Genomic DNA, 24,413 nt, shown 5'->3' with positions numbered 1-24,413 from the left:
ACTAGTGACTTTATATGTTTTTACCTATACATGTTAGTCTGTCATTTCTAAGTATGCATGGTTGTCCATGCGTATTTTATTTCATGTTTATCAATAAAATGTAATTTTGGTTTTACAATACTGGTTTTGCATCTGATCCTTCTGCTCCCACCGGCCTGTAAAGCCCCATCTTTCTCTTTCTTCAATTTTTACAGGTTATATAACTGTTTTAAACTATGCTGGTCTTATCTGTGATGGGCAAAGGTAATGAAGTATAAAGCATAAAGTATCATAAATGGAAATATACTGGTTGTGGAATATAAGTGCACATTTTTAGAGGATTCCTATAATTTATTTACTGTATTTCCATTTAAACATACATGGGCCAATTTAAACATACAATGGGCCTATAATATAGTTTCAAAATAGTCCATGAATGAGCATATAAAAACATAGACTCCATAAAAAATCAAGAGTCTTTCAACAGTGAAGTCATTTGTCATAGACAATCAGGATGAGCTGCTATTATAAACATAATATGATCCCCTACTAGAACACAAATAAATAATGCTGCCCATGGCCTAAATGCCTGTTCAAGTGAGCCTGTGCTTTACCCATGCCATGATACAACAGGTTCATTTTAATGTGGGAACCTGTAGCACCTTATACTCTCCTTACCTTATTTCCTCCATCACCCAGTTCACTACTGCAGGTTAAATACCCTATACTTTAGGGTACATGGGAACATTTTGCTCAATTCATAATTGGCTACTCACTCACCATTGCTATCACATGGAAATGGTGAGAGAAATATTTTCCTCATGTATGCTGCAACTAGGATTGCACTGCAGGAAAGGTAAGTATTAGTTGCTGCAGGGTTACCATTAAAGTGGACCTGCATAGACTAATATGGGCAGAAACCCATAATTAGTCTCAGCCCTGTAATTGAGTGAATCACAGAACTGCTCCTAGGTCAAAACCAATAATATGCATTATTAAAATTTGCTAGTAATGATACAGATCTGACCATCAACAGAGAGATTACTGGGTATGTGAGTAACCTTTGCTATTCTTTGAAAATATTTGAACTTTTTATCTAACAATGCCTTTTTCATTAGGTAGTATGGGAATACTGCAACATAATCAGGTCCTACATTTTCATGCAGGGTCTTCTTTAAGATGTAGAACCCTGCTTGGTCAAGGAGGCAGCCCATTATAGTAATGGGTCAATATGAATGTAAGGGGTGGGAGGTAACCTGATTTCCTTGTGTTTTCACATTTTTGGCTGTCAGAACACCCCAATATCTGTCTGTAACAGCATGCTTTTGTTGACTGCTGTATGTGCATGTATTTCTGACATAGTCTCCTTAGGTTTTCTTTAGCACACCAACCTATATCAGTGTATTTAAATCATATCAGTTATATATAGTACAATTTACAAATTAAAAAAAATGATTTTTCAGTGCAGCTGATGCCATCTGATACCTCCTATCAAAAGTCACACAATTATTCCAGCTGTGTAGTATACCATATAGGCGGAATCAGCAGGTAGAAAAGTTTATTTATTTTTTTGCAGTGCACATAAATAATCTGCATTTCGGGAGCGTATGAGATTTTCTTTCTTTCTTTTTTGGGAGTTGGAAGTATAATGTTTCTAATGTTATATTAAAAATTCTATATTCTTGGGTCACATGTTAGTTTTACCAGTGTATAATTAAATCATTTTCAGTGCACATCAGAGAAATTATCACATTACCTTTGCCTCCAGAACCATCAACACCTCCGACACCACCTTGTCCACCAGGGCCACCGGTGCCTTGCTGGCCACCTGCACCACCTTTACTTCCTGGCTTTGGTGGAGGAACAGGTGGGTGTTGTCCTCCAGCTCCATGCTGCCCTCCAGATAGACTAGATACCAGATGACCACTGCCTTGTATTAATCCATAGCCACCTCCACCAACACCTGTTTGTCCACCGACCCCCAGCTGTCCTCCAACAGATGGTATAAACTTCTGGAAGTGGTCCTGCAGAAGATACCAGAGTTAATCACAGACTGTTCTCTCATAAAACCAAGTACCTATTTGTCATAGATCTATTTTCATACCCTCACTTAGTGGTGTTAAATTAAAGTGGTTATAAAGTCACTACTGAGAAATCCTGTAATCCCCTCTGTTACAGGAAGATTTAATGTGCAGTATGTGTTTTTTCAAAATTATTTCACACAAAACCTTATTTTACAGCACCGTTGGGTAGTCCCGTGACCTGCCAGCACTCTCCATTCCCGGTCTGGGCACTACAACAAGGGGAGCTGAAATGTCCCACGTGAGTGCCCAGTGGTGCTGTAAATCAGGTATTTTGCAAAATAAGTTTTAAAAACACAGATATTGTACATTAAATCTTCCTGTAAGAGAGGGGATTACAGGATATTTCAGTAGTAAGTTTACAGCTATAGCGGCGGGAGGGGCAGGGAGGGGCAGGGAGGAGATTGACAACACACAGACTCTTAAACTGACAAGCAGGGAGGGAGGGGGTAAAGGGAAGTGAGGGGAGACTACGGGATGATGAAGGCACGTACCTGACCACAGTAACAGGGATCAGCAGCCATGATTACCATGGTCAGCATACAAGGGGGACACAGGAACAGGCAGGATCAACTGGGTTTTTTAGAACATAGAGAGAGACAAATGACACAGCACAAGCACTATGCTGTCCTTATAAGCAGGATGAAGATCGTTTTTTTTTTTGTTACAACCCCTTTAATTGACTGTCCGCATGTAACCTTTAAGTGAACTTTATTAAAATCATTTGGGTTTTTATATCCAAAATTATTTAAAAAACACAATTGAAAGCACTAAGCCACAGTCTAGCAATAATGACAATAATAAACAAGGATATTAGCGCAACATTGGAAGTATTGGTGTGCCCTACTGGTACTAAATACAATGTTTAAAACCAGTCCATTAGACAGTCCATAAATAGAAACAAAAGTCCATATGCAAGCTCCTTTTGATGGCAGCTCAGTGTGTAAGTAAAAAGAGACTTGGAGGTAATTGAGAAGAAAACACAAGTGCCATACTAAGTGCAGCACATAAAGCTTTAATATAAATCTGATGAATATTACTCACAAAATAGATGTCATGCAGCGCTTTCCTACATGCCCATTGATGATTTTATTTTGTGAGCAATATTCATCAGATTTATATTAAAGCTTCATGTGCTGCACTTAGTCTAGTTCACAGTCTAGCAATTAGCCTCAGCATTGTCAGCCTGCTGTAAAGGCCCTTCAGTTGGCTGTTGGGCTGCCTATTGGTATACTTTACCTGCGTTGTTGGGGAGGGGGCGAGAATGAGTGGTAGCAGTGATCAATAAAGTGATGAGAGAAATAGTGAATGGAGAGATATGCATTTTTTTATTTCATTCTGACCACTGGACCCAAGAAAACCACTTTGGAAATAATATCATCACTTTAAGTGATCACTGCTACCACCACCCCCAACAGGCACAGTGGCAACAATGTTCATTCTTTCACCCACCTCACACCGCTATAAATCAGATCCTCTTAACTGTTTAAATTGTTGCCACTGTACAAGTCCTGTGATTACTTTTGTGATACAGATTCATTCACTTTTTGTGTGTACTATACAACCGCTGAATACATTTCGACATACTGTTTATATCTGTTCCCAAATCAGTGCAACACTGTTTCTATTCTCCTTCCATTCACCTCTACTGGCAAGCGCTGTTCTTTGCACCTACATCTGCCTTATCATTTTTTTTCGGGGTACCCCTATTCTTTGCGGCTGCCACACTTTCAATTCACTTGGATACTACTGTATACTCTAAGCTCTGACAGAATCAATCATGGTATTGGGGCAATGTTTACATTTTGCTGTGATCTGTGAACTATAAGGTTACATTCACATGGGCGATGGAAGGGGGAAGTTTGCTGTGTTCAATGGTGGTTAAACGCCACCTCTGGACGCAGCTGGACTATGCAGCCAGTTAAGCCTCGTACGCACGCACCGATTGTTGGCTGTGAATTTTCAGCCACCGTCCGATCGGCCGATTATCGGCTTGTTAGTATGATGCTTCCAACAGCCGAATGCGACCTTTCGGCCGAACAAAATCTGGTGTGCATGCTATAAAATTTTTGTTGGCCGTCAACAGAACGGCCGATTGTTCCTCAGTCAGTACAGATTTCGGCAGACAAAAATGTGATGAGCAAGACTGGGCATGCTCAGAGAAGAAAAAACACACGAAAAGTAAACCAGAACATGACATCACTTCTGAAGTTGGTTGTTGTTGGCCGACAAAATTCGTGTGCAGTCTAGAGCACATTTCAACCAACACAACAACACTGGACAAAAGATGGCCGATCGGTCGGCCAACAATCGGTGCGTGTGTACGAGGCTTTAAGCTTATTCAATTAAGCTTTAACAAAAAAGCATAGATGTTGATTGGTTTCTATGCAGAGCTGCACATATTTTGCAATCTCCAGCTTTTGTAAATCAACACCACTGTGTGCATGCAACGTTTAGATCTGTTGGCAAGAATCTATTAGTTCTTGCCGGCAGCTGCCCCTGGCCACTTGCGTGTGCCTATGTGAATGTAGCCTAACCGGGGTGTTAAAACCACATTACACTGTTTACAGTAAAAGCAGAATTAAACCAAGGAAGCTGCCATCTTAGATTCTGTTGGATCTCCAACTGCCATGTTGCTGCACGTGTGATCAGTTATGAGACCAGCCATTTGATGGTTTGTCAGTTTGGATGAGAGCACAAGTGTAGCATCCTTGTCCTAAACAGGGCTGCTAATAAATTTAGCTGTGCTAAATTCTAGCTAGCCTGGGTAATTTGTAGTTTTTGTGATTATTGGATTTTCCTCCTAAGCCTGGTTTAGCTGTGGTTTCTCCCTTTTGTCAATAGGTGGCACTGCTACCTTTGGCATTAGTGTGATGAATTACAGTGAGTCTATGTTATAAATAGGTAAACTATTCTCAGCCAATCATACTGGTCGCTGAGCATGCTGGGAGATGGTATTTTTTTGGAGGAAGTCAGGGGATCTTGGTCCTTTCCATCCAGACTACGGTCTGGGTGGGTGTGTGAGCAACAGCTGCTGCTGGGTAGGCCTGAAGCCTGAGGGCTAGCCATGTGCTCAAGCCTCTGCAAGGGAGAGCCTGCTCACTACCTGGAAGCTTAAGGCTACATTCACACCTGAGCGTAGCATTTTTGCACGTTTTTTACCGCGATTTTACTGCGATTTTTACCGCGATTTTTACCGCGATTTACAGGCGTTTTTATAGGCGTTTTTTGTGCGGGCGTTTTTAGATTGAATAGAAACCAATGGAAAACGCCTGTAATCTGCCCAAAAAGAAGCTCATGTACTTTTTTGAGCGTTTGGGCGTTTTGCTTACAGCGTCAAAACGCTCAGATGTGAACAGGGGTCATTGAAATGAATAGGATTTGTCTTGTTGGGCGTTTTGAGAGCTGGTCCTAGAGCAGAAAAACTCCTAAAAAATGCCCCAAAACGCCTACATGTGAACGGAGCCTGAAGGAAAGGATGGAGACCTGAGATGAAATACCAGAGGTTACTGTTACATGGATCAGGGATCCCTGGAGAGCCTGGGAAAGCATCAGGATGGAATCATCCAAAGAGTTCCTGCACCTTCTTTAAGTAGAATATTGTTGCTATAGGAGACAGCTTATGCTACAAAGTGCAGATTGCTGGTTCCAGCTTAAAGGCTATTTTCCTGTACTGCTGTCTACCTTTTCTACATTTCATTTTTTGTCTAAGGAGTCTTCCAATCTGCAAGTCTTCTGCTGTTTTTGACTAAGGGTGTCCTGTTCCCTACCCCTCTCTCCCACATTTTCCCTGTTGTGAGAAATAAACTTCTCTTGGTTCAAGCATAAAAGTGACATCTTTCTACCTTGTTGTACACCACCCACCCTGGCTAGTAACCTACCCCCTGAGGAGGAATGTCAGCTCTCCCTGTCTCTGAGGGTCACCACCAGGCCTCTGGAGATTGGGGGAATGCTACCTTTTGGCACCCAAAGTGCTGTGGTCGCCCCTAGCAATGGACTGCAACTACACAGGAATTTCCTTTGGCTCCATCGGAAAGTGACAAGTGATATCTTTGTGCCCCAGAGACTGTGCTATTGTCCTTTTGAATCATGTGGGGAAGAACCAAACTGTCTTTTTGCTATAGGGAGAGTGTCAGTCTGGTCTTTTGTCACTTTATGCCAGTGCTGAAGGGGTTAAGGCAGACCCCAGAAGAGTTTTGGTGTGCTGCTGGAAGAAAGAGATGGGCGCTGAAGTTCCTGCAGAGCAGACGGACCAATCCCTTGGCATGGATTACTGCTCCAATGTGGAGAGAATGGAATCGCATTCATGTGCACAGCCATCTTTGATCCACGTGCTGAGAGACTGCTACAGAGTGAGAAGCATGGTGCATCTTGGAGTCTCTACTTCCGACTTAAAAGTCTTTGTACCGGGCATCGGTCCTGACCCTGTCAGGCTGAAAGAGGTCATTACCGACACCGAAGTGTGTTACATCCCCAAAGGTAACCTGGCACTCTACACTGCAAGAGGCTACGAAGTGATCAGGCTGTTGTGTTCAAAGTGGTCAGGACTGGCTACTAATATCCGGCCCTGGATCACCTGCAGAAGCTGTGGGGAATCGCTGCTCGAGGTATTTCGCTTGAGGCCCAACCCCACTGCTCCAGAACCAGCTCCAGTGGTCACTGCCACCACTATTCTGTCTGCTGAAGTGGCCGCTACTTAAACTATAGTGACTGCTCCAAAGCCAGATGCCTCAGTGATCTACCGAGACTGCGGTCGAGGTCGACTACATTCCTTGCTGGTGGAACCTTCCAGGAAGAAGCCTTCTGAGCCGGGTAAGTCTGATGTGAGTCAGGGCAGTGTGAGTCTGGGCAGTGTTCTGATATCCTGTCTGATCGAATTTCTGAAATATTTTCTGACACTCTATCCTTTGGTGGGAGATGGTCTGATAATGATACTGAGCAACAGTTTGAGCCTGCAGAGGAGGATATTCTTTCACCTACCTATGCCTCCAGCATTAGGCCTGAGTGTCTGCATCCACGTCTCTTGTTCCCTGTCTTGCAAGTTCTCTGGAAGAGGAGCGGTGGGCTCACCATGTTAAAACCACTAATGCTGCTGTGCGAGTGACCTCTTCATCTTCAAGTACTTCTCAAAAGCCAGACAGAATAGCAGGTTACTCTATCAAGTGTGCCCCAGATACTCCAGTACTGCCTGGCTGTGGACACCCTAAACTTCTGCCAAAATTCTCCAAGTTGCAACAAGTTGTGATGAAAAAGTTGGATGAGTATTGAAGAAATTACACTTTGCTACAATCTAAAGTAGTGCGTGTACAGCTTGTATAACAGTGTCAATTTGCTGTCCCCTCAAAATACCTCAACACACAGCCTATAATGTCTAAACCGCTGGAAACAAAAGTGAGTACACCCCTAAATGACAATGTCGAAATTGGGCCCAAAATGTCAGTATTTTGTGTGGTCGCCATTATTTTCTAGCACTGATTTAACCCTCTTGGGCATGGAGTTCACCAGAGCTTCACAGGTTGCCACTAGAGTCCACTCCTCAATGACGACATTATGGAACTGGTGGATGTTAGAGACCTTGCGCTCCTCCACCTTCCATTTGAGGATGCCCCACAGATGCTCAATAGGGTTTAGGTCTGGAGACATGCTTGTCCAGTCCATCATCTTTACTCTCAGCTTCTTTAGCAAGGCAGTGATCGTCTTGGAGGTGTGTTTGGGGTCCTTATCATTTTGAAATACTGCCCTGTAGCCCAGTCTCTGGAGGGAAGGGATCATGCTCTGCTTCAGTATGTCACAGTAAATATTAGCATTCATGGTTCCCTCAATGAACTGTAGCTCCCCAGTGTCGGCAGCACTTATGCAACCCCAGACCATGACACTCCCACCACCATGCTTAACTGTAGGCAAAACACACTTGTCTTTGTATTCCTCACCTGGTTCCCGCCACATGCACTTGACACCATCTGAACCAAATATGTTTATCTTGGTCTCGTCAGACTAAGGACATGGTTCCAGTAATCCATGTCCTTAGTCTGCTTGTCTTCAGCAAATGTTTGCGGGCTTTCTTATGCATCATCTTTAGAAGAGGCTTCCTTATGGGACGATAGCCATTCAGACCAATTTGATGCAGTGTGCGGCGTATGGTCTGAGCATTGACAGGCTGACCCCCGACCCCTTCAAACTCTGCAGCTGGCCACCTACTGCAGCTTAGTTTCAGGGTCTTGGTAATCTTCTTATTGCCTAGGCCATCTTTATGTAGAGCAACAATTCTTTTTTCAGATCCTCACAGAGTTCTTTGCCATGAAGTGCCATGTTGAAATTCCAGTGCCAAGAGAGCGAGAGCGATAACACCAAATTTAACACACCTGCTTCCCATTCACACCTGAGACCTTGTAACACTAACGAGTCACATGACACTGGGGAGGGAAAATGGGTAATTGGGCCCAATTTGGACATTTTCACTTAGGGGGTACTCACTTTTGGTGCCAGCAGATTAGACATAAATGGCTGTGTGTTGAGTTATTTTGAGGGTACAGCAAATTTACACTGTTATACAAGCTGTACACTCACTACTTTACATTGTAGCAAAGTGCCATTTCTTCAGTGTTGTCACATGAAAAGATATAATAAAATATTTACAAAAATGTGAGGGCTGTACTCACTTTTGTGAGATACTGTACGTTGCTCAGTTTGGCTGTGTTAGTTCCATAGGAAGTTGTCTTTAACCTGGAAGATGTTGTTGAGGGGACACACTTGCCTGTGCTGTTTGCTGCTGGACTGTGCTCCTGATACCAGCAGTTGCAGGAAGTTCCCTGAAAAGAGACATACTGGCCTGTTGCTCTGGATTGCCAGTATGCTTTGACATCTATGTGTGAGGAAAATAGCCTCAGTCTCTTGCAAAAGACTGAGTGTTGTTTTAGGTTCTCTGTGTTGTTTGTTTGAAAGACTGCAACACTACAGTCCAAATCTTTAGTCCCTGGAACTCGTGACTAAGGAAAACATATTGGTGACATTACTGGGGGTCAGTGTTATGTTACCCCTATTATAAAAGATTGCAGCTTTTTATTAGAACTTTATGTGGTTACCGAAAAAAAAAAGTTAGGATGATAATCTGCTGGACTTTGGTGTGACAGAGCCAACAAGAATGTTCACACTAATGTTTGTGCCTACTGAACTCTGGGGATACACAGGCAGTATGAATCTTCGGCTAGCCCTCATCAAGTTTGTACCCATTGAACTCTGTGGTTACAGAGACAATGTGATATTCTAGTTAGGTAGTCAGGTAGGCTGTGCTTTTGACCTTGGGGCAAGCTTACATCTGAAACCTATACTTCATGGACTACAAAAATGTTTCATGCAAATGTTTTCTGTTTTCTGTCACCAGATGGTGTGAGGGTGCCAATCTGAGTGAGCAGTAAATTCTTTATTTCATCATAATATGCTTAGGAATTTAATGCTTTAGGTATACTGTGTACATATACTTTTTGAGTCACTCTCTAGGGAGTGGGGCCTCCTCCTTCATAAAGTTGGTATCTCTATGTACAGTTATTTGCTAGAAGAGTAAAGTATATTAAGATATGCTAATGTGTGTTCACTTTATACATTTTGTCTTTTTCGGCTGAGAGTAGGCAATGTTCTAAATATGAAAATAAGACATGCGGCGCATATATAAATAAATATAGTCCCGTGTACGTGAGATAAAAGTAGTGAGTCCAATCATTCAGAAACAGTCCATAAAGTGCAGTCCAATCCAGAAAGATGCTTGCCATCCACCACGCCACGTGTGAAAGTGACATCTCTCTGGCAATCCCCTTATAATGGGAGAATAGGGGCAGCTTTATCCACGTATGTAGTGCTGAAGTACAAAGCCACGTCGGCAGAAGCGACTGCAGAGAGTCTATCTGTGAATATACTTCATCGCAGCACTACATACGTGGATAATTATTCATTATTCCTTGCCTCTTCCGGTATCTTTTGATGACTTGTTACATACAAGGTGACATTTTTTTCTCATGGCTCCTTTTGTCAAAACAAAGTGACCCTTGTGACATGAACGAAGTAGTTACAGGAGACCCCTGAAGAAGGGTACGCTTGAAACGCGCCGGTTCTCTTCTGGAATTCATGTATTCATAAAGTCACTTCATATTTTGACGCATCATTGTTAGCCGTGATTTTCTCATCATTATGTCATGTTTTGTACTTTGTATACATATGTCCTGTTACGACATTGTTTTTAATATGTCGATCTAATAAAAATCCTCATATTTTTATAAATGGTGGTACTATTTTTTGGATGTTAAGGTCACCCATATAGTCTCATAATCTCAGGGGAATTCATTTTTTGATATACAATACGGGATGATGGCCACCTACATCCAGACATACACGACTAGACAAATCTCTCTCCATTAAACTGGTAAAATAACATTGCTTTACACTACCTAAAGTATATAAAGCGTAAAGTATTAGCTAGATAGATAGTTAAGGATATAATGTAATTTGTCTATTGCATTTTTCATCTGCGTTCATGTGGAATGCCATACGTATTTGTAATTCAAAGTTTTCCTGTACCTCATGCTTGAGAGCATATGTTTTTTTTGTAGACTCCGAGGACATTGGCTCCTTGGCAGGGGGAGAATGTAGCACCCTTGTCCTAAACAGGGCTGCTAATAAATTTTGCTGTGCTAGGTGGTAACTAGCCTGGCTAATTGATCTATGTGATCATTGGATTTTCCTCCTAAACCTGGTTTAGCTGTGGTTTCTCCCTTTTGTCATTAGGTGTCACTGTTACCTTTGGCATTAGTGTGAGGAATTACAGTAAGTCTAGGTTATGAATATATATACTTTTCTCAGCCAATCATACTGGTTGCTGAGCATGCTGGGAGAAGGTATTTATTTGGAGGAAGTTAGGTGATCTTGGTCCTTTCCACCCAGACTACGGTCTGGGTGGGTGTGTGAGGAACAGCAGCTGCTGGGTAGGCCTGAAGCCTGGGGTCTAGCCATGTGCTCAGGGTTCTGCAAGGGAGAGCCTGCTCACTACCTTGATGCTCGAAGGACAGGATGGAGACCTGAGATGAAGTACCAGAGATTACTCTTGCATGGACCGGGGATCCATTGAGAGCCTGGAAAAGCGTCAAGATGAAATCATCCAGAGAGTTCCTGCACCTTCTTTTAGTTGAATATTGCTGCTACAGGGGACAGCTTATGCTACAAAGTACAGATTGCTGGTTCCAGCTTGAGGCCCCTTTCACACTTATGCAACCTAAAAGTCATGCTATTTTACTGCGATTTTGTCGCAATTTTTTTGCCATGGTTTGCAACGATTTTGAAAGGACTTGCCTATTTCTATGGACCTCAAAACGCATTAAAATCAGCCCAAAGTAGTGCAGAGACTAATTTGCAGTTGCGACTTGAAGTTGTACAGATATGAATGGTACTCATTGGAAATCATGGGAGTACAACTTGTCATGTGGCTTTGCAGTCCCAAGTCACAGGACAAGTGGGACAAGTGTGAAAGGTGCCTAAAGGCTCTTTTTCTGTACTGCTGTCTACCTTTCCTACATTTTTGTTGAAGAAGTCTGCCGATCTGCTAGTCTGCTGCTGCATTTGACTAAGGGTGTCCTGTGCCCTACCCCTTTCTCCCACATATTTCCTATCGTGAGAAATAAACTTCCCTTTGTTAAAGCATAAAAGTGACTGGCACCCATCTTTCTACCTTGTACACCACCCACCATGCCTAGTAACCTGCACCCTGAGGAGGAATGTCGGCTCTCCCTGTCTATGGGGGTCACCACCAGGCCTCTGCAGTTTGGGAGGGGGGGGGCGCTACACAAGTAAATGTGACAGCATTTTTTAAGCCATTAAATCAATGGGTTTAGTTTCACTTTAAGGGTAAACTGTTATATTATGAAAGGAGAAAGTCATATATTGCACAACTGGCCATACACTATGCCCATACACTATTTTTTTTTTTCATTTAGCCTGCTGTTATCTCAATCCATGCTAAAAGCATGAATAAGCAAATGACCCCCTCCAGGCTATTGTATTCTGACAATTCACACAACAGCTGGTTAATTCACACAAAACGAATGTACATATAATTTCACTGGATGAACAGCTGTGCAAATTGTTTAAAAAATAGACTCTTTAGTCTAGGTTTGCGCAGTTCAATTTAGTTAACTGCTTTTACAGTGTGGAAAAATAAGAAGAGGAGATAGGAGACTGTCAACTTTTAACACCCATAACATGTTTTTGGTATTATGCTGATAACCTACTATTTTAGTTTTAAGCTTCTGGCTTGGTTATTTACAATATGGGAGTTTCATATCCAGTAATTTCAGTAGACAAGATTTCAGCATACAAAATGTTTAACTACATGTATTGCACATACTTGGCGTATGAAAAATAATGATTCACCAGAAATACTCAACATACTCTGCCTGTTATGCAAATGATGGAGCATAACATCATTCTAAGGCTGGCTATACACTATACCAGGGGTCTTCAAACTACGGCCCTCCAGTTGTTCAGGAACTACAATTCCCATCATGCCTAGTCATGTCTGCGAATGTCAGAGTTTTGCAATGCCTCATGGGATGTGTAGTTCCACAAGTTAAATGGATTTTTTAGGTTTCTCCTACATATATTTTTGTAAAGTAAAAAGGCTGTACTAAGATTGTATGATTAGATTGTATAGTTTATGGCCAGCTTAAGAGAGAGATGTAAAAAGCCTTTGACCCCTGAGCTGTTAAAGCGGAGTTCCGGGCACAAAATCGACCTAATCGATTTTGTGCCCATCCGCTGGCTCTTCTTCACCTGAAAAGGAATTGGATAGTTAGGATTTTTTTTTTTTTACTCACCTTGTATTCGTAGAAAAAAATACTCACCTATTTTCCACTTCCTCCCTCGGCGGCCGCGGCCCGCGCCGTCACTTCCGGTTTGCAATGATTCCTGGGAGCTGAACGTCATCGCTCCCAGGAATCAATGTGACGGCACCGGCCCTGCTCGTCACAGTGCGACGCCGCATTCCCTGGTAAACAGCTTCTGGGCGGCGCCACACCGGAAGTGACGAGACGGGCCGCTGCAGGCGCATTCTGGGAGAAGAAGACACGGAAGAGGATGCAGAAGAGGATCGTGCTGGCTTCAGCTGCCCACAACAGAGATGGCAACGCTGTAGAAGAAATTTTATAAGTAAGTATTTCTTCTTGCAGGTAAGTGCGAACCGGGACAGATCAGAGGCTAGCCATTGTGGAATGTACTAGCCCTGACTGTCCCGGGGGTATGTTTATTGAAAAAATGTTTTTGTGCCCGGAACTCCGCTTTAAGCCAAAAGAGCTGAAGCCAGTGGGTCGCAGAGAATGCCAGGTCCTGCACTGTGCCTACACAGCAGCTGAAAGACTTTAGAAAAGCCACAAGACAAATAGGAGCAGTGACTGTGGCATTCACCAAACATTCACTTCAGGTGTAGCTTCCTGGTGCATGTGTTTTAAATGACAGCGATTGATTCACCTGCAGCGAATATTTGGTAAATGTCCACCACATTTCCTTTGGATTGCTTAGATTTCCTCACCAAAGATAACAGTGGGACAGGCCAAAACGTTTTTTGCTTTGGATAAAGTAGGCAATGATTAAGTCTTGGGAGAGCTGTTCCCAGCTTGATGGGAAGACGCTGTGACTAGACCTTTTATAATTTTAAGATCCATCTTGGAAGGTGAAAGTATGTCCCCTGGGAGTGGTGGTGATTACACGGAAATCTTTTTTGTTTTGGATAAAGTAGACCAGTTTTAAAACTTAGGAGAGCTCCTCCCAGCTTGATAGGAAGATATTGTGATTAGACCTTAAAGGTCCATCTTGAAAGGTGAGAGAGTGTCCACAGAGTGATGGTGGGTTACACGGAAATCTTTTATATCCAAGTGTGACAGGAAGTCAGGTAAATCTGTGGGTGTTGTCACAGAGATACATTTCTGCCTTGTTTAGACAATTCACCAATTACTATCAGGTGTCGGCTGCGGAGGTAGCCAGAAAGGTTTAAGGATGTTGGAAAGCTTCAGCTATTCAGAATGAGGCAATTAAGGCCTCTTTAAGTTATCCAGAGGATGACTACTAATTGCTGCATCCTGAGGCTTTTTGCATTAAGGAGAGCAGTGAGCCGAGAAAGACTTCTGAAGGTGAGGTGGTGTTGACTTTTTCTGTGTGAAAAGAAAACAAATAGACTATTGGTTTTCTGCTGTATAACCAGCAGTAGGTTGGGACAGACTCCATAGGTAGGTTCCTGTGTTGTGAAGGTAGATGCCCCAAGTGGCCAGGGTTTATTTTATGTTTGTTTGATTTATGCTGTTTGGATGCTTGCACTTGTTTCCAGCAAATTGGAAGAATAAACCATAGACCGTTGTTTTCAACCACTCCTCGGCTGTCTCTCTGTGTAGCGAACCCACCCAAGGGGTCACCCACACCTGCTACCGAGCCATCCCCTTACACCAAGGTATAAAAAACCAAAAGAACCACAGTTTGTTGTTTCCACACAAACTCTTAAATATTGGGGATTCTTACACATATGTATATGATTTTGATTATATATATGATTTACGCAATATGCACTATGTGTTTGATGAATTTAGTTTATATGATGTTTATTAATACGCTATGCACAATTAATTAAAGAAGAAGTGTGAGCTACATAAGAAAATAAATACACATACCCACCTACATGGCTGCAGCATCTGTGTTTTGTGTGGGCAATATTTATCTTTATTAGACTATAGTATATGCAAATTTATAGAGCTGCAGAATATTATATACATTTATGGGTTAAAAGCTTTATCAAGTTATTTTTATGCTGTTTGTGCAAACTGGGGAGATTTCCTTTCATTTTTTTGTCCTGGAGGCATCCAGAAATGAGAGGAAACATTTTGTCCCATTAGATGATTTACTCTTACCATTTGTTCAGGTGACAGTTCTACAATTTTGGATTTCCTGTCAGGTAGGGCCTATTCATAGCTTTGCATTGCGGTAAGACATGGATTTTGAATGGCAATGCAATAAAGCTGGGTACATATGAATTGAATTTTGGCCAGTTCAGGAGGACCCGGCCGAATTTCAGTCTGTGTGTAGCCCTCCCTGTTTAAAAGATCATTAAATTGACTTCTGTCGAATTGACCCACTGAAAAACCTCTTTTGATCAGTGGCTTGCAGCCAATTGGCTGCAGCACTGATCCGTGTATTGTGATAGTGGAGTGGCAGCACTGATCAGTGTATTGTGACAGTGGAGAGGCAGCACTGATCCGTGTATTGTGATAGTGAAGAGGCAGCACTGATCAATGTATTGTGACAGTGGAGTGGCAGCACTGATCAGTGTATTGTGATAGTGGAGAGGCAGCACTGATCAGTGTATTGTGATAGTGGAGATGCAGCACTGGTTAGTGTATAGTGACAGTGGAGAGGCAGCACTGATCACTGTATCCTGACAGTGGAGAGGCAGCACTGATCAGTGTATTGTGACAGTGGAGAGGCAGCACTGATCAGTGTATTGTGATAGTGGAAATGCAGCACTGATCAGTGTATAGTGACAGTGGAGAGGCAGCACTGACCAGTGTATTGTGACAGTGGAGAGGCAGCACTGACCAGTGTATTGTGACAGTGGAGAAGCAGCACTGATTAGTGTATTCTGACAGTGGAGAGGCAGCACTGTTAGAATTCAATCTACCGGCAGGGGGGATTCCTGCGCCCACATAGCTGGTGTGCATGCAGGAATCTATTAGTTCTGAATGAGGAAAAAAAGAAAAAAAAAAAAGGAGCTGCGTGTACCTTGCTTAGGGAAGGCACAATAAACCATAATGTATTGGCTAAAAAATTTTGTGACACATCCAATTCCGGGTTAAAACACATGCAAAAATGTAATTGGCTCTAACTGTGGCAGTGGTCACCAGGACAACTAGAGGGTGAATGCAGATGGCAATGAAAACCCTTTCCAACTCTGTCTAAACCTTCAACTTTTTTTAACTCCAGGCAAAAGGCTAAATGCACAGATGTAATTCATTTAAGGGTGCACTTTTATCTGTAAAAGGATTTGTATTTCTGTTTATCCAGTTAAAAGATTTATATAACTCTTCCACATTTCTGCTGCAGTTAAGTAACACTTACAGGTCTCATCCCCAGCCCACCCTCTAATTGAGCAGTGAAAAGAGAAGAAGCACAGAAGAAGAGCTTATCTCCTTCATCACTCTGCTCTCTCCTCCTATCAGCATACTCTTCGCAATTCAATAAAACTGATCTGCTCCTTGTGGTGTTCCTCCCTCCCCCAGTCTGAGTTTTGCTATACAAGGACTATAAAAGGCTGTTACCAAGTCAAATTCAGGTACTTACTCTGCTTGTGTTAAGAAAAAAGCATATAACATGGATGTAAACCCTCACATATACCCAGCCTCAGATTATACACAGAGATAAAACAAATCTTCCTACATAAGGTTTATTTGTATATATGCGGTCTTCAGCTTTCTACACTGTTTAGAAAGTGAACTTTGTGTTAGAATTTGTTCTTCCTGTTCCAGCATTGGGTGTGGAGTCCTGGCATACACTGTCTGACAGCTGATTGGAGGAAAGGCACATAGGCAGAGGAAGGAAGAAACATGCAGAGCTGTGCTGTGAATAGACAAGGTCTCTGCTAATCTATCTCTATGCACCCAACCCAACATAAATTTCCAGCTGCTTTTATCTCCTGTGTCGGAGAACTTGTCAGAAGTTATCATGCTGATAACATAGGAACGGAGCAGCAGAAAGACACAGGACTTAGGGCTTTGGCGAAAGATAAGTAAACACTACAGATATATGTGCCCAGGTCAAATTTCATGAATGGAGTTTACATGCACTTTAAGGAAAAATTAGCGAATATAGAGTTGCAATAATGTATATTTGTGTGGGTAGTTTTAAATATGTCAGTTTGTCCTCTACACATATAATGATAGTGCATGTACTATCTAGTGAGCACACAAATGGACAGAGCCTGATGTGCCTTTGCATTTAAATTACAATTCTTTTTCTTAGGCTGGCTCTTACTCAAACCTTTTTATTATTCCACATAAAGGGTTAAAATGTTGGGATTAAAATATAGGAGCTGCAGGCTTGATTTTTTAAGATACAAAATCTTCTTCTTATATGCATCATTTTTTCATGTCCGTTATTCACTAAGCAGCAAACATAATAATGATAGATTCTTGCGTTTTTTAAAAATCAAGTTGGCCACTTCAGTTTTTCATTAGATTATCCTGACAGGTTTCCTTTAAAACCATAAAATATTCACATTGTATTTCCTGCATAACTTTTATGCATTAATGACCTATAAGCTTGTACATCTCACCACAGACACCACAGTGTAAATGCAGCCTCTGAAGAGAAAATCTGTAAACCAGCTTTCGGAACAGCTGTTCCAACATCTAAATATAGACAAAAATGCAAGAAGTAAAAAGCAGGAGACTCGTTGGGATTATATAACCCTATGAGCTTAGAGGCTTAACCAGCAAAATAAAATACACCAGACAGAGCAGAGAAAAAGGTGCAATGGACAAGTAACTTGTCCTGCACCTAACAAAAAAATGAAGTATATTAAAGGCTCAGCTTAACCATTAATAAGTTCCCATTAGAGTCGTTTTGTACCAGCCATGATGCCCTTATGTTGCTTTTCAAGACATAGTAAAAAAAAAAAAAAATGAAACCACTGTAGTTTTTCTTTTTTTTCCCAAAAGATACGCTATTTTGGATATTTTTTTTTTATATCAAAAAATATGTCAGGGAAATGTGTTGAGCTAAGCAACCAACCAATTTGCTATTATAAAATTTTAAAGAAATAGTAGTTTGCAAAGTGAAATTAAATTAAAACTGCGGGTAAATAAGGGCAGACATAATACAATTTTTATTAGTGTATAATTTTTGTAAGCTATATGTAATATCTTAAATTTGAAGGGTGACACAATCAATTTCCTAGCTCCTTTTTCTTTACAGGGATGATTGAGCCTGCCATGTGTGTTTCTATTTCCACCATCCTGATGAACAGACTCCTAAAGCATAGCAGAGTCCCTTCTAAATGTTACTGTCTACCAACAACACATGCCAGTGGAGTTAGACAACTCTCAAGGAGGACCTTCTGTTTAAGCCTCAGTCCTTCGTCTCTTAGCATGAATCTAGAGATCTAAATTTAATACTATTTTCACACTGGTGCAGAAAAGATAGGTGGGAACCCTTCACTCTAGAAAGGGCAATGCTATTATAAATATCTAGAGGACTTTCTAATTTGAATTGAAAAGGACCTACTTTTTTTTTTTTTTTTAAAGGACCTACTTTTTAACCAATCTTGTATTAATAAAAAAAAGGTATTACATTCTTTCTGGTAACAATAGTCTCCTTCAATGTTTTCCCATTCAGAACATGCAGCTACTTTGACCTAAATTGCTAAGGGATGTTTTTCATATTCAGTTATCATAGATAGAGGTTGATTTACTACAACTGGAGAGTGCAAACTCTGGCGCAGCTGTGCATGGTAGCCAATCAGCTTCTAACTTCAGCTTGCCCAATTAAGCTTTGACATTATAAAAAAAAAAAAAAAAAAAAACTGGAAGCTGATTGGTTTCAATGCAGAGCTGCACCAGATTTTGCACTCTTCAGTTTTAGTAAATTAACCCCACAATTTTCAGTTTTGGGCTTGTTTCTGATGTATTGGGTGGCAATATGAGGGTTAAAGTAGTTTAAGGTATTCACACAGGGAATTTTTCCAGCCTGTTTGAATATCTTTTTGCATGGGGCTTGATGGTTTACTCTACAATATAGAAGTGATATTATCCACTTTACCACCGGAGGATTTTGCTGTCTTACGTCTGGGCCACTTTTTGTGATTCGGCACTGTGCGAATTTAACTGACAATTGCGCGGTCATGCAACGCTGTACCCAAACGAAATTTACGTCCTTTTTTTCCCACAAACAGAGCTTTCTTTTGGTGGTATTTGATCATTTCTGCGATTTTTATTTTATGCGATAGTAATAAAAAAATGCGACAATTTTGAAAAAATAACAATATTTTTCTACTTTGACAGTTAAATAATATCCAATATATTAAATTTTTGTCATATATTTAGGCCAAAATGTATTTAGCTACATGTCTTTGACAAAAAAATTCTCAATGAGCGTATTTTTAACCGCTTTAAGACCGGAAGATTTTACCCCATTCCTGACCAGGCCATATTTTGCGATTCGGCACTACGTTATTTTAGCAGATAATTGCGCGGTCGTGCGACGATGTACCCAAATTAAATTGACGACCTTATTTTCCCCACAAATAGAGCTTTCTTTTGGTGGTATTTGATCACCTGTGCGATTTTTACTTTTTGCGCTATAAACAAAAAAAGAGCGACAATTTTGAAAAAATAATATTTTTCACGATTTTTTTATATGAAATTCCTCCCCCAAAAAAATGTAAAAATCTAATTTTTTTATCATTTTAGGCCAATTTGTTTTCTGCTACATATTTTTGGTAAAAAAATCGCAATAAGCATATTTTGATTGGTTTGCGCAAAAGTTATTGCGTTTACTAACTAAGGGAAAGATTTCTGTCATTTTTGGTGTTTTTTTTTTTAACGAGTAATGGCGGCGATCTGCGATTTTATTTGCGGGACTGCGACATTGCGGCGGACAGATCGGACCCTTGACTGACATTTTTGACACTTTTGGGGGTACCAGTGACATTACTACAGTAATCAGTGCTATAAATATGCACTGTTACTGTAAAAATTACACTGGCAGGGAAGGGGTTAATTTTTATTGGAGAGGGAGGGGTTAATGTATGCCTGGTGCTTACTGACGTGTGTGGGGGGAGGTGACTGAGTGACACAGGGACAGATCGCAGGTTCAGCTATGCTGAATCCTGCAATCTGACCCTGTCTGTCACTTAGGATCTCCACACTCGATTCCCCGACGATCGGGGAAGAGCGGCGGTGATCACCGCCACTCCTCCCCTGGCCCGACTCCCGCTGTAACTGAATACAGCGGGAGCGCGCCGCCGAGAGAGGGTAATGTCTGGTGACGTAGGTCTACGTCGCCAGACGATAACGAACCACTTTGCCGCAGTACAGTCAACGTAACTGGTCGGCAAGTGGTTAAAGGCTTATGTTTCTTTTTTTATTAATATTAAAACATGTCATGCTTACCTGCTTTGTGCAATAGTTTTGAACAGAGCAGCCCCGACTCTTCTTGGGTCCCCTGCTGGCGCTCCTGGCCACCCCCTCCTTGCTGAGTACTCCCATAACAAGTGGCAAGTCACTCGTGCATGCTCTCTCCTCAGCCTCCTCTGTGTCCATAAGACATACAGAGAGTGGATCCGCCCTGCCCCTGTTCCCTCCTCACTGGCTGTGATTGACAGAAGGGGGAGCCAACGGCTGCCGTGTCTCAGCCAATGAGGATGGAGAGACCCGGTAGAGCCCCTGCTCTTGTGCATACCAATGGATCCTGATCAGGTTCAGGTAAGTATTGGGGGGGGGGGGAGTATTTTGCATAGAATGCATGAAGGTGAAAAACCCTTAACATTTACAACCACACAAGGATTCAAGTACTATATTTGTGCCACTGTCGTGCCAGGATCCTGGAGGGCTCTGGTGCTAATTTACCTCAACCACATACAAACATATAGCTACCCCTGACCCTGTTTCTACAAGAAATATCTGACTAACTAGGTAGCTATACCAATGAATATCACTTGAGAGGCCAAAACACTTCTCCATCTGATATAACATGCCAATATAATGTATTTAAACTCAAATGGAAAAGGGATACCAGGTTTCATCAGTAGGAGGTGCTGAAGGCAAAATCTGCACTTGCAAATTCTGGGTTCAGTAACCTTTGACCAGAGATGAAAGTTATATAAGGATTTCAGGGGTCTTATAAAACCCACAAGCATTAGCTGTAGAAATGGGAAAACCCATTGTAGCTCTCATTCTGGTTATGATTATTATCTAATAGGACATATAAAAGCCCCACTCTTTTGATCTGAGTATAGATAAACTTTACTAATCTCCAACTGTGCACCATGCTGTGAGCTGCTACAATAATATGTTGGTACTATATAAATAAAAAAAGAAATAGTTGACGGTCTGTGTTAATTAGATTCCTTGAACTCTTTGTACACTTGCATAGCTGAAGTGTAATTATAGCATGCGCCTTCACGCTTTAACACACTGCAGCATAAATACATTCCAGCCACGTCATATCGGTATGTTTGACCACAAGTGACCATTTGAGAACTCAAAGTGTTAATGACAAACATGTAAGGTTCCTATGAAGATCTTAACTATTTGCATCCTTACCAAGGAGTTGTCAGAGAACACATCTGGGTTGTTCTCATAGATGAATTTTTCCACTCTCTTTTGGCGAAGCTTGAACATCTTGGAGCCTTTATTGCTCAGTAAAGAAAGCTCTTCCAGCATAATGTCCCTGGGGACACTGATCTTCTTCCCTAAGTTTAGCCTGGAGCTTTCTTGCTCTCCTTCTCTTGAAGCTGAAACAATAATAGTCATGGGATGTTAAACACTGTTCCTTAAAATCGTTTCCACATATTACTGTCAGTAAAAACATTATATTGTGATCCAAGCCTTCAGCAAATTCTGTAAGATTATCATGGTATTATCATGAGATTATAGGGATTCCAGAGTCATTGGATAGTTCTGTTCTCTAATGTCTCTGTCTGCACTGCAGGAAACATCTCCTTATTCACTCCCTTCATTAGTGATACTGATTTCTGTTTCTCCCTGCTATCAGTAGTGTCTATCCTGAAAAATAAATATTTTTGTTTGGAATTAATACAGTGTTCTGGAAATGCTTTTATCTTGATGACCATATAATAATCCTACTGACAGTTAAAGTAGATGACAAGTCTAAATATGACATGTACTTAATTAAATTGTAGTGCCATCTCTTTTTCTAGGTAGTATCTTTTGAATACTCTTTTCTCATACATTTTTTAGCAATCACAAGACCGCTTTTGCCTTACTGTAAGCAGAACTGATGGGCATATGCATCACTGTAGCCCATAAAGGATGTGCTGGTAAGGAGAAACAACAATACAACAGTAATTTGTGTATCCATGTAAGGCTAATGTCAAATGGGCTATTCTGCTGTATACCCCTGGATGACGTCCTATCGGACGAAACACGCCGGATGGAGCTACAGTGGTGATGTAATCACGTCTCCCTGGGTGTTGATTGTGTATATCAGTTTAAATGCTTTTTCTACCTGCCTTATATGAGTAGTTTTTTATTTTAATAAATGGTGGGATTTTATATTACTACACTCTGAGTCCCGATTTTGCCTTTATATATTCTTGTAGATTGCTTTGAAAACCCTGCTCCTGAGCCCTGGAATGTGTCATCCTCTATCCATCCCAGTGGAGATTTCTTAAAAAAAAAGTGCAACCAGACTTCCATCTTTGAGGTCTTACTTGTTGGTAAGCGGCTTGTGAGTGGGGTGTGCACTTGGGTGTTAAGAGGTGTATCGGATTTGGGCGACACATACAACATTTTTATTAACTGTTTAAACCAAGTATTGTTTGTTGGGCTGTTGCACTTGGTTATAGTATTGTTTTTAGATATCTATGAATTAATCCATCTTCACATGTTGATGTTAATCGTATTTATTTAAAGCGCTATATTTCACTTAATTAATTTGTATCCTTGTATTCTTGAAGCACTAACACTTTTTCTGCTAGCGCAACACATTTGTATTTATAATTATATGTACTGTATGTGGGTATATAGTGAGTGCTTCTATCACCACTTTGTTGTTTTATTTTGATTGTTTTATTCTTGTCACTTGTTTTTTAATAATATATATAGCACTCAACTCTATGACTGAAGCCAGCTCTTAGGGTTGGTGAAGTCAACGGCAATTCTTATTGCCTGCCAAGCACTTCACAAGCTTGTATACATGGAGGCCACTGACATTTCATACAGCAAGACAGTGGAAGGGGGTTGGGGGTTAACTGTAACATTTTCACTAGTAATCTAAAAAGACTTGGCTATGATCTAATGTAAATTGGGTCAATATTATCTCAACAAGGAGTATAGTTTGGGATGTTTGTAATGTCATTATGCCATTAAGGAACAAAGGCGTGCCTGTGCCGTCATGATTATCCGCTAACACAGCGCAAAACACATTGACTGTTTTCTCATTGCGCACAGTGTCATTTTTTTGTATCATATTACTTTTTATGCTCCAATAAAGATGTTTTTCATTTGCTGTGCAGCTGTGCAGATTTTGGTGATTATATTGTGTCCAGCGTGATGATCTGAGCTTGTACCCAAACAGGGAGTGTGTGTGGGATTGTGGCAGCGGGCCGACCTGGGGCAGCGCTCTACTGTTTTGCGCTTGTGCAGTGTTTAGTAGGGGGCCATGGATAAAGGCTAAACATCAATATACCCTATTACTGTACAAGGCTTCCCAATTACACAAATATCACAGCTAGAAATAAGTTGCATATATACTCACAGGTTAATTCCATGATGATTTTTGTGGACTTTTTCCTCTTGTTTGGTGCTGGAGTTCCTGATAATGGCATTATGAAAAAGTTTTGCTTTGATTTTCTTTCTATTGAGAAAGAAATTGAATAATAATTAGTAATGCACATTTTTTATTAAGGACAGCAATGCAAAGCTTATCATACTGACACCAGAGCATGAATTTTAGATTTGATAGCTCCAGTTTATGAAAATATCGCATTATTTAAGTTTTTAACACACTTACACTTTAGATAAACCTAAAAGGTTTGAACAATATACAGTAAAAGTAAATTATAATTTAAAATTTATAAAGCAGAAATATGAACTAACCACGGCCTTACCATTGCTACTATTGCTACCATTGCTACAATTGCTAAAAAAAAATACTCTTGCACATTTAAAAAGCACTTTGTTGCACTTTACATATGTAAAGGGTTGAGCTAAGGAAAATACCTCTGGGCAAACAAAAATAGTTAAACTTATTTTATAATTTTCAGTAAGTGTTGGTGGTCTAAAAAAAAAATAGTTAGAAATGTTGGCATAAATAATGGGAGTCAAGAAGTGACCCTAACAATAATGGCCTGTTAAATCTCTTCCTCTGCACGCCACCCGATGAAATCATACCAATGAAAGGCGTATATTGGAAGCAAGGATGTTATAATGCATCAACATCATCACACAAGGAAGTGGATGTTAATGGCTATATGAACATGTAACAGTGCTGTTTGCACTTTACATTTGTGAGTGACTTTTGATTATTCTATGCCACTTTAAGCTGTACTATAATATGAAAAATATATATATTTTTTCCCCTTTAAAGTAGAAATAT

General features: G+C 40.9%; 1 protein-coding gene across 1 annotated transcript in view; it reads right to left on the bottom strand.

Annotated features, from left to right (window-relative positions):
- Window positions 1–24,413, bottom strand: part of MYOZ1 (myozenin 1) — a 69,647-nt gene that overhangs the window by 14,963 nt on the left and 30,271 nt on the right. Inside the window, exons 2-4 of the mRNA XM_082268004.1 lie at window positions 23,574–23,672; window positions 21,398–21,588; window positions 1,736–2,003 (exon numbers count right to left, since the gene is read on the bottom strand). Coding sequence (XP_082124130.1) covers window positions 1,736–2,003; window positions 21,398–21,588; window positions 23,574–23,643 — 529 coding nt within the window. The 5' untranslated portion in view covers window positions 23,644–23,672. The remainder of the gene's footprint in view (window positions 1–1,735; window positions 2,004–21,397; window positions 21,589–23,573; window positions 23,673–24,413) is intronic.

The sequence above is a fragment of the Pelophylax lessonae genome, assembly GCF_965119305.1.
Source record: "Pelophylax lessonae genome assembly, chromosome: 9".
Taxonomy (NCBI): Eukaryota; Metazoa; Chordata; class Amphibia; order Anura; family Ranidae; genus Pelophylax; species Pelophylax lessonae.
Note: the sequence above shows the minus strand (reverse complement) of the source record. Positions and strands in the feature narration are given on the sequence as shown.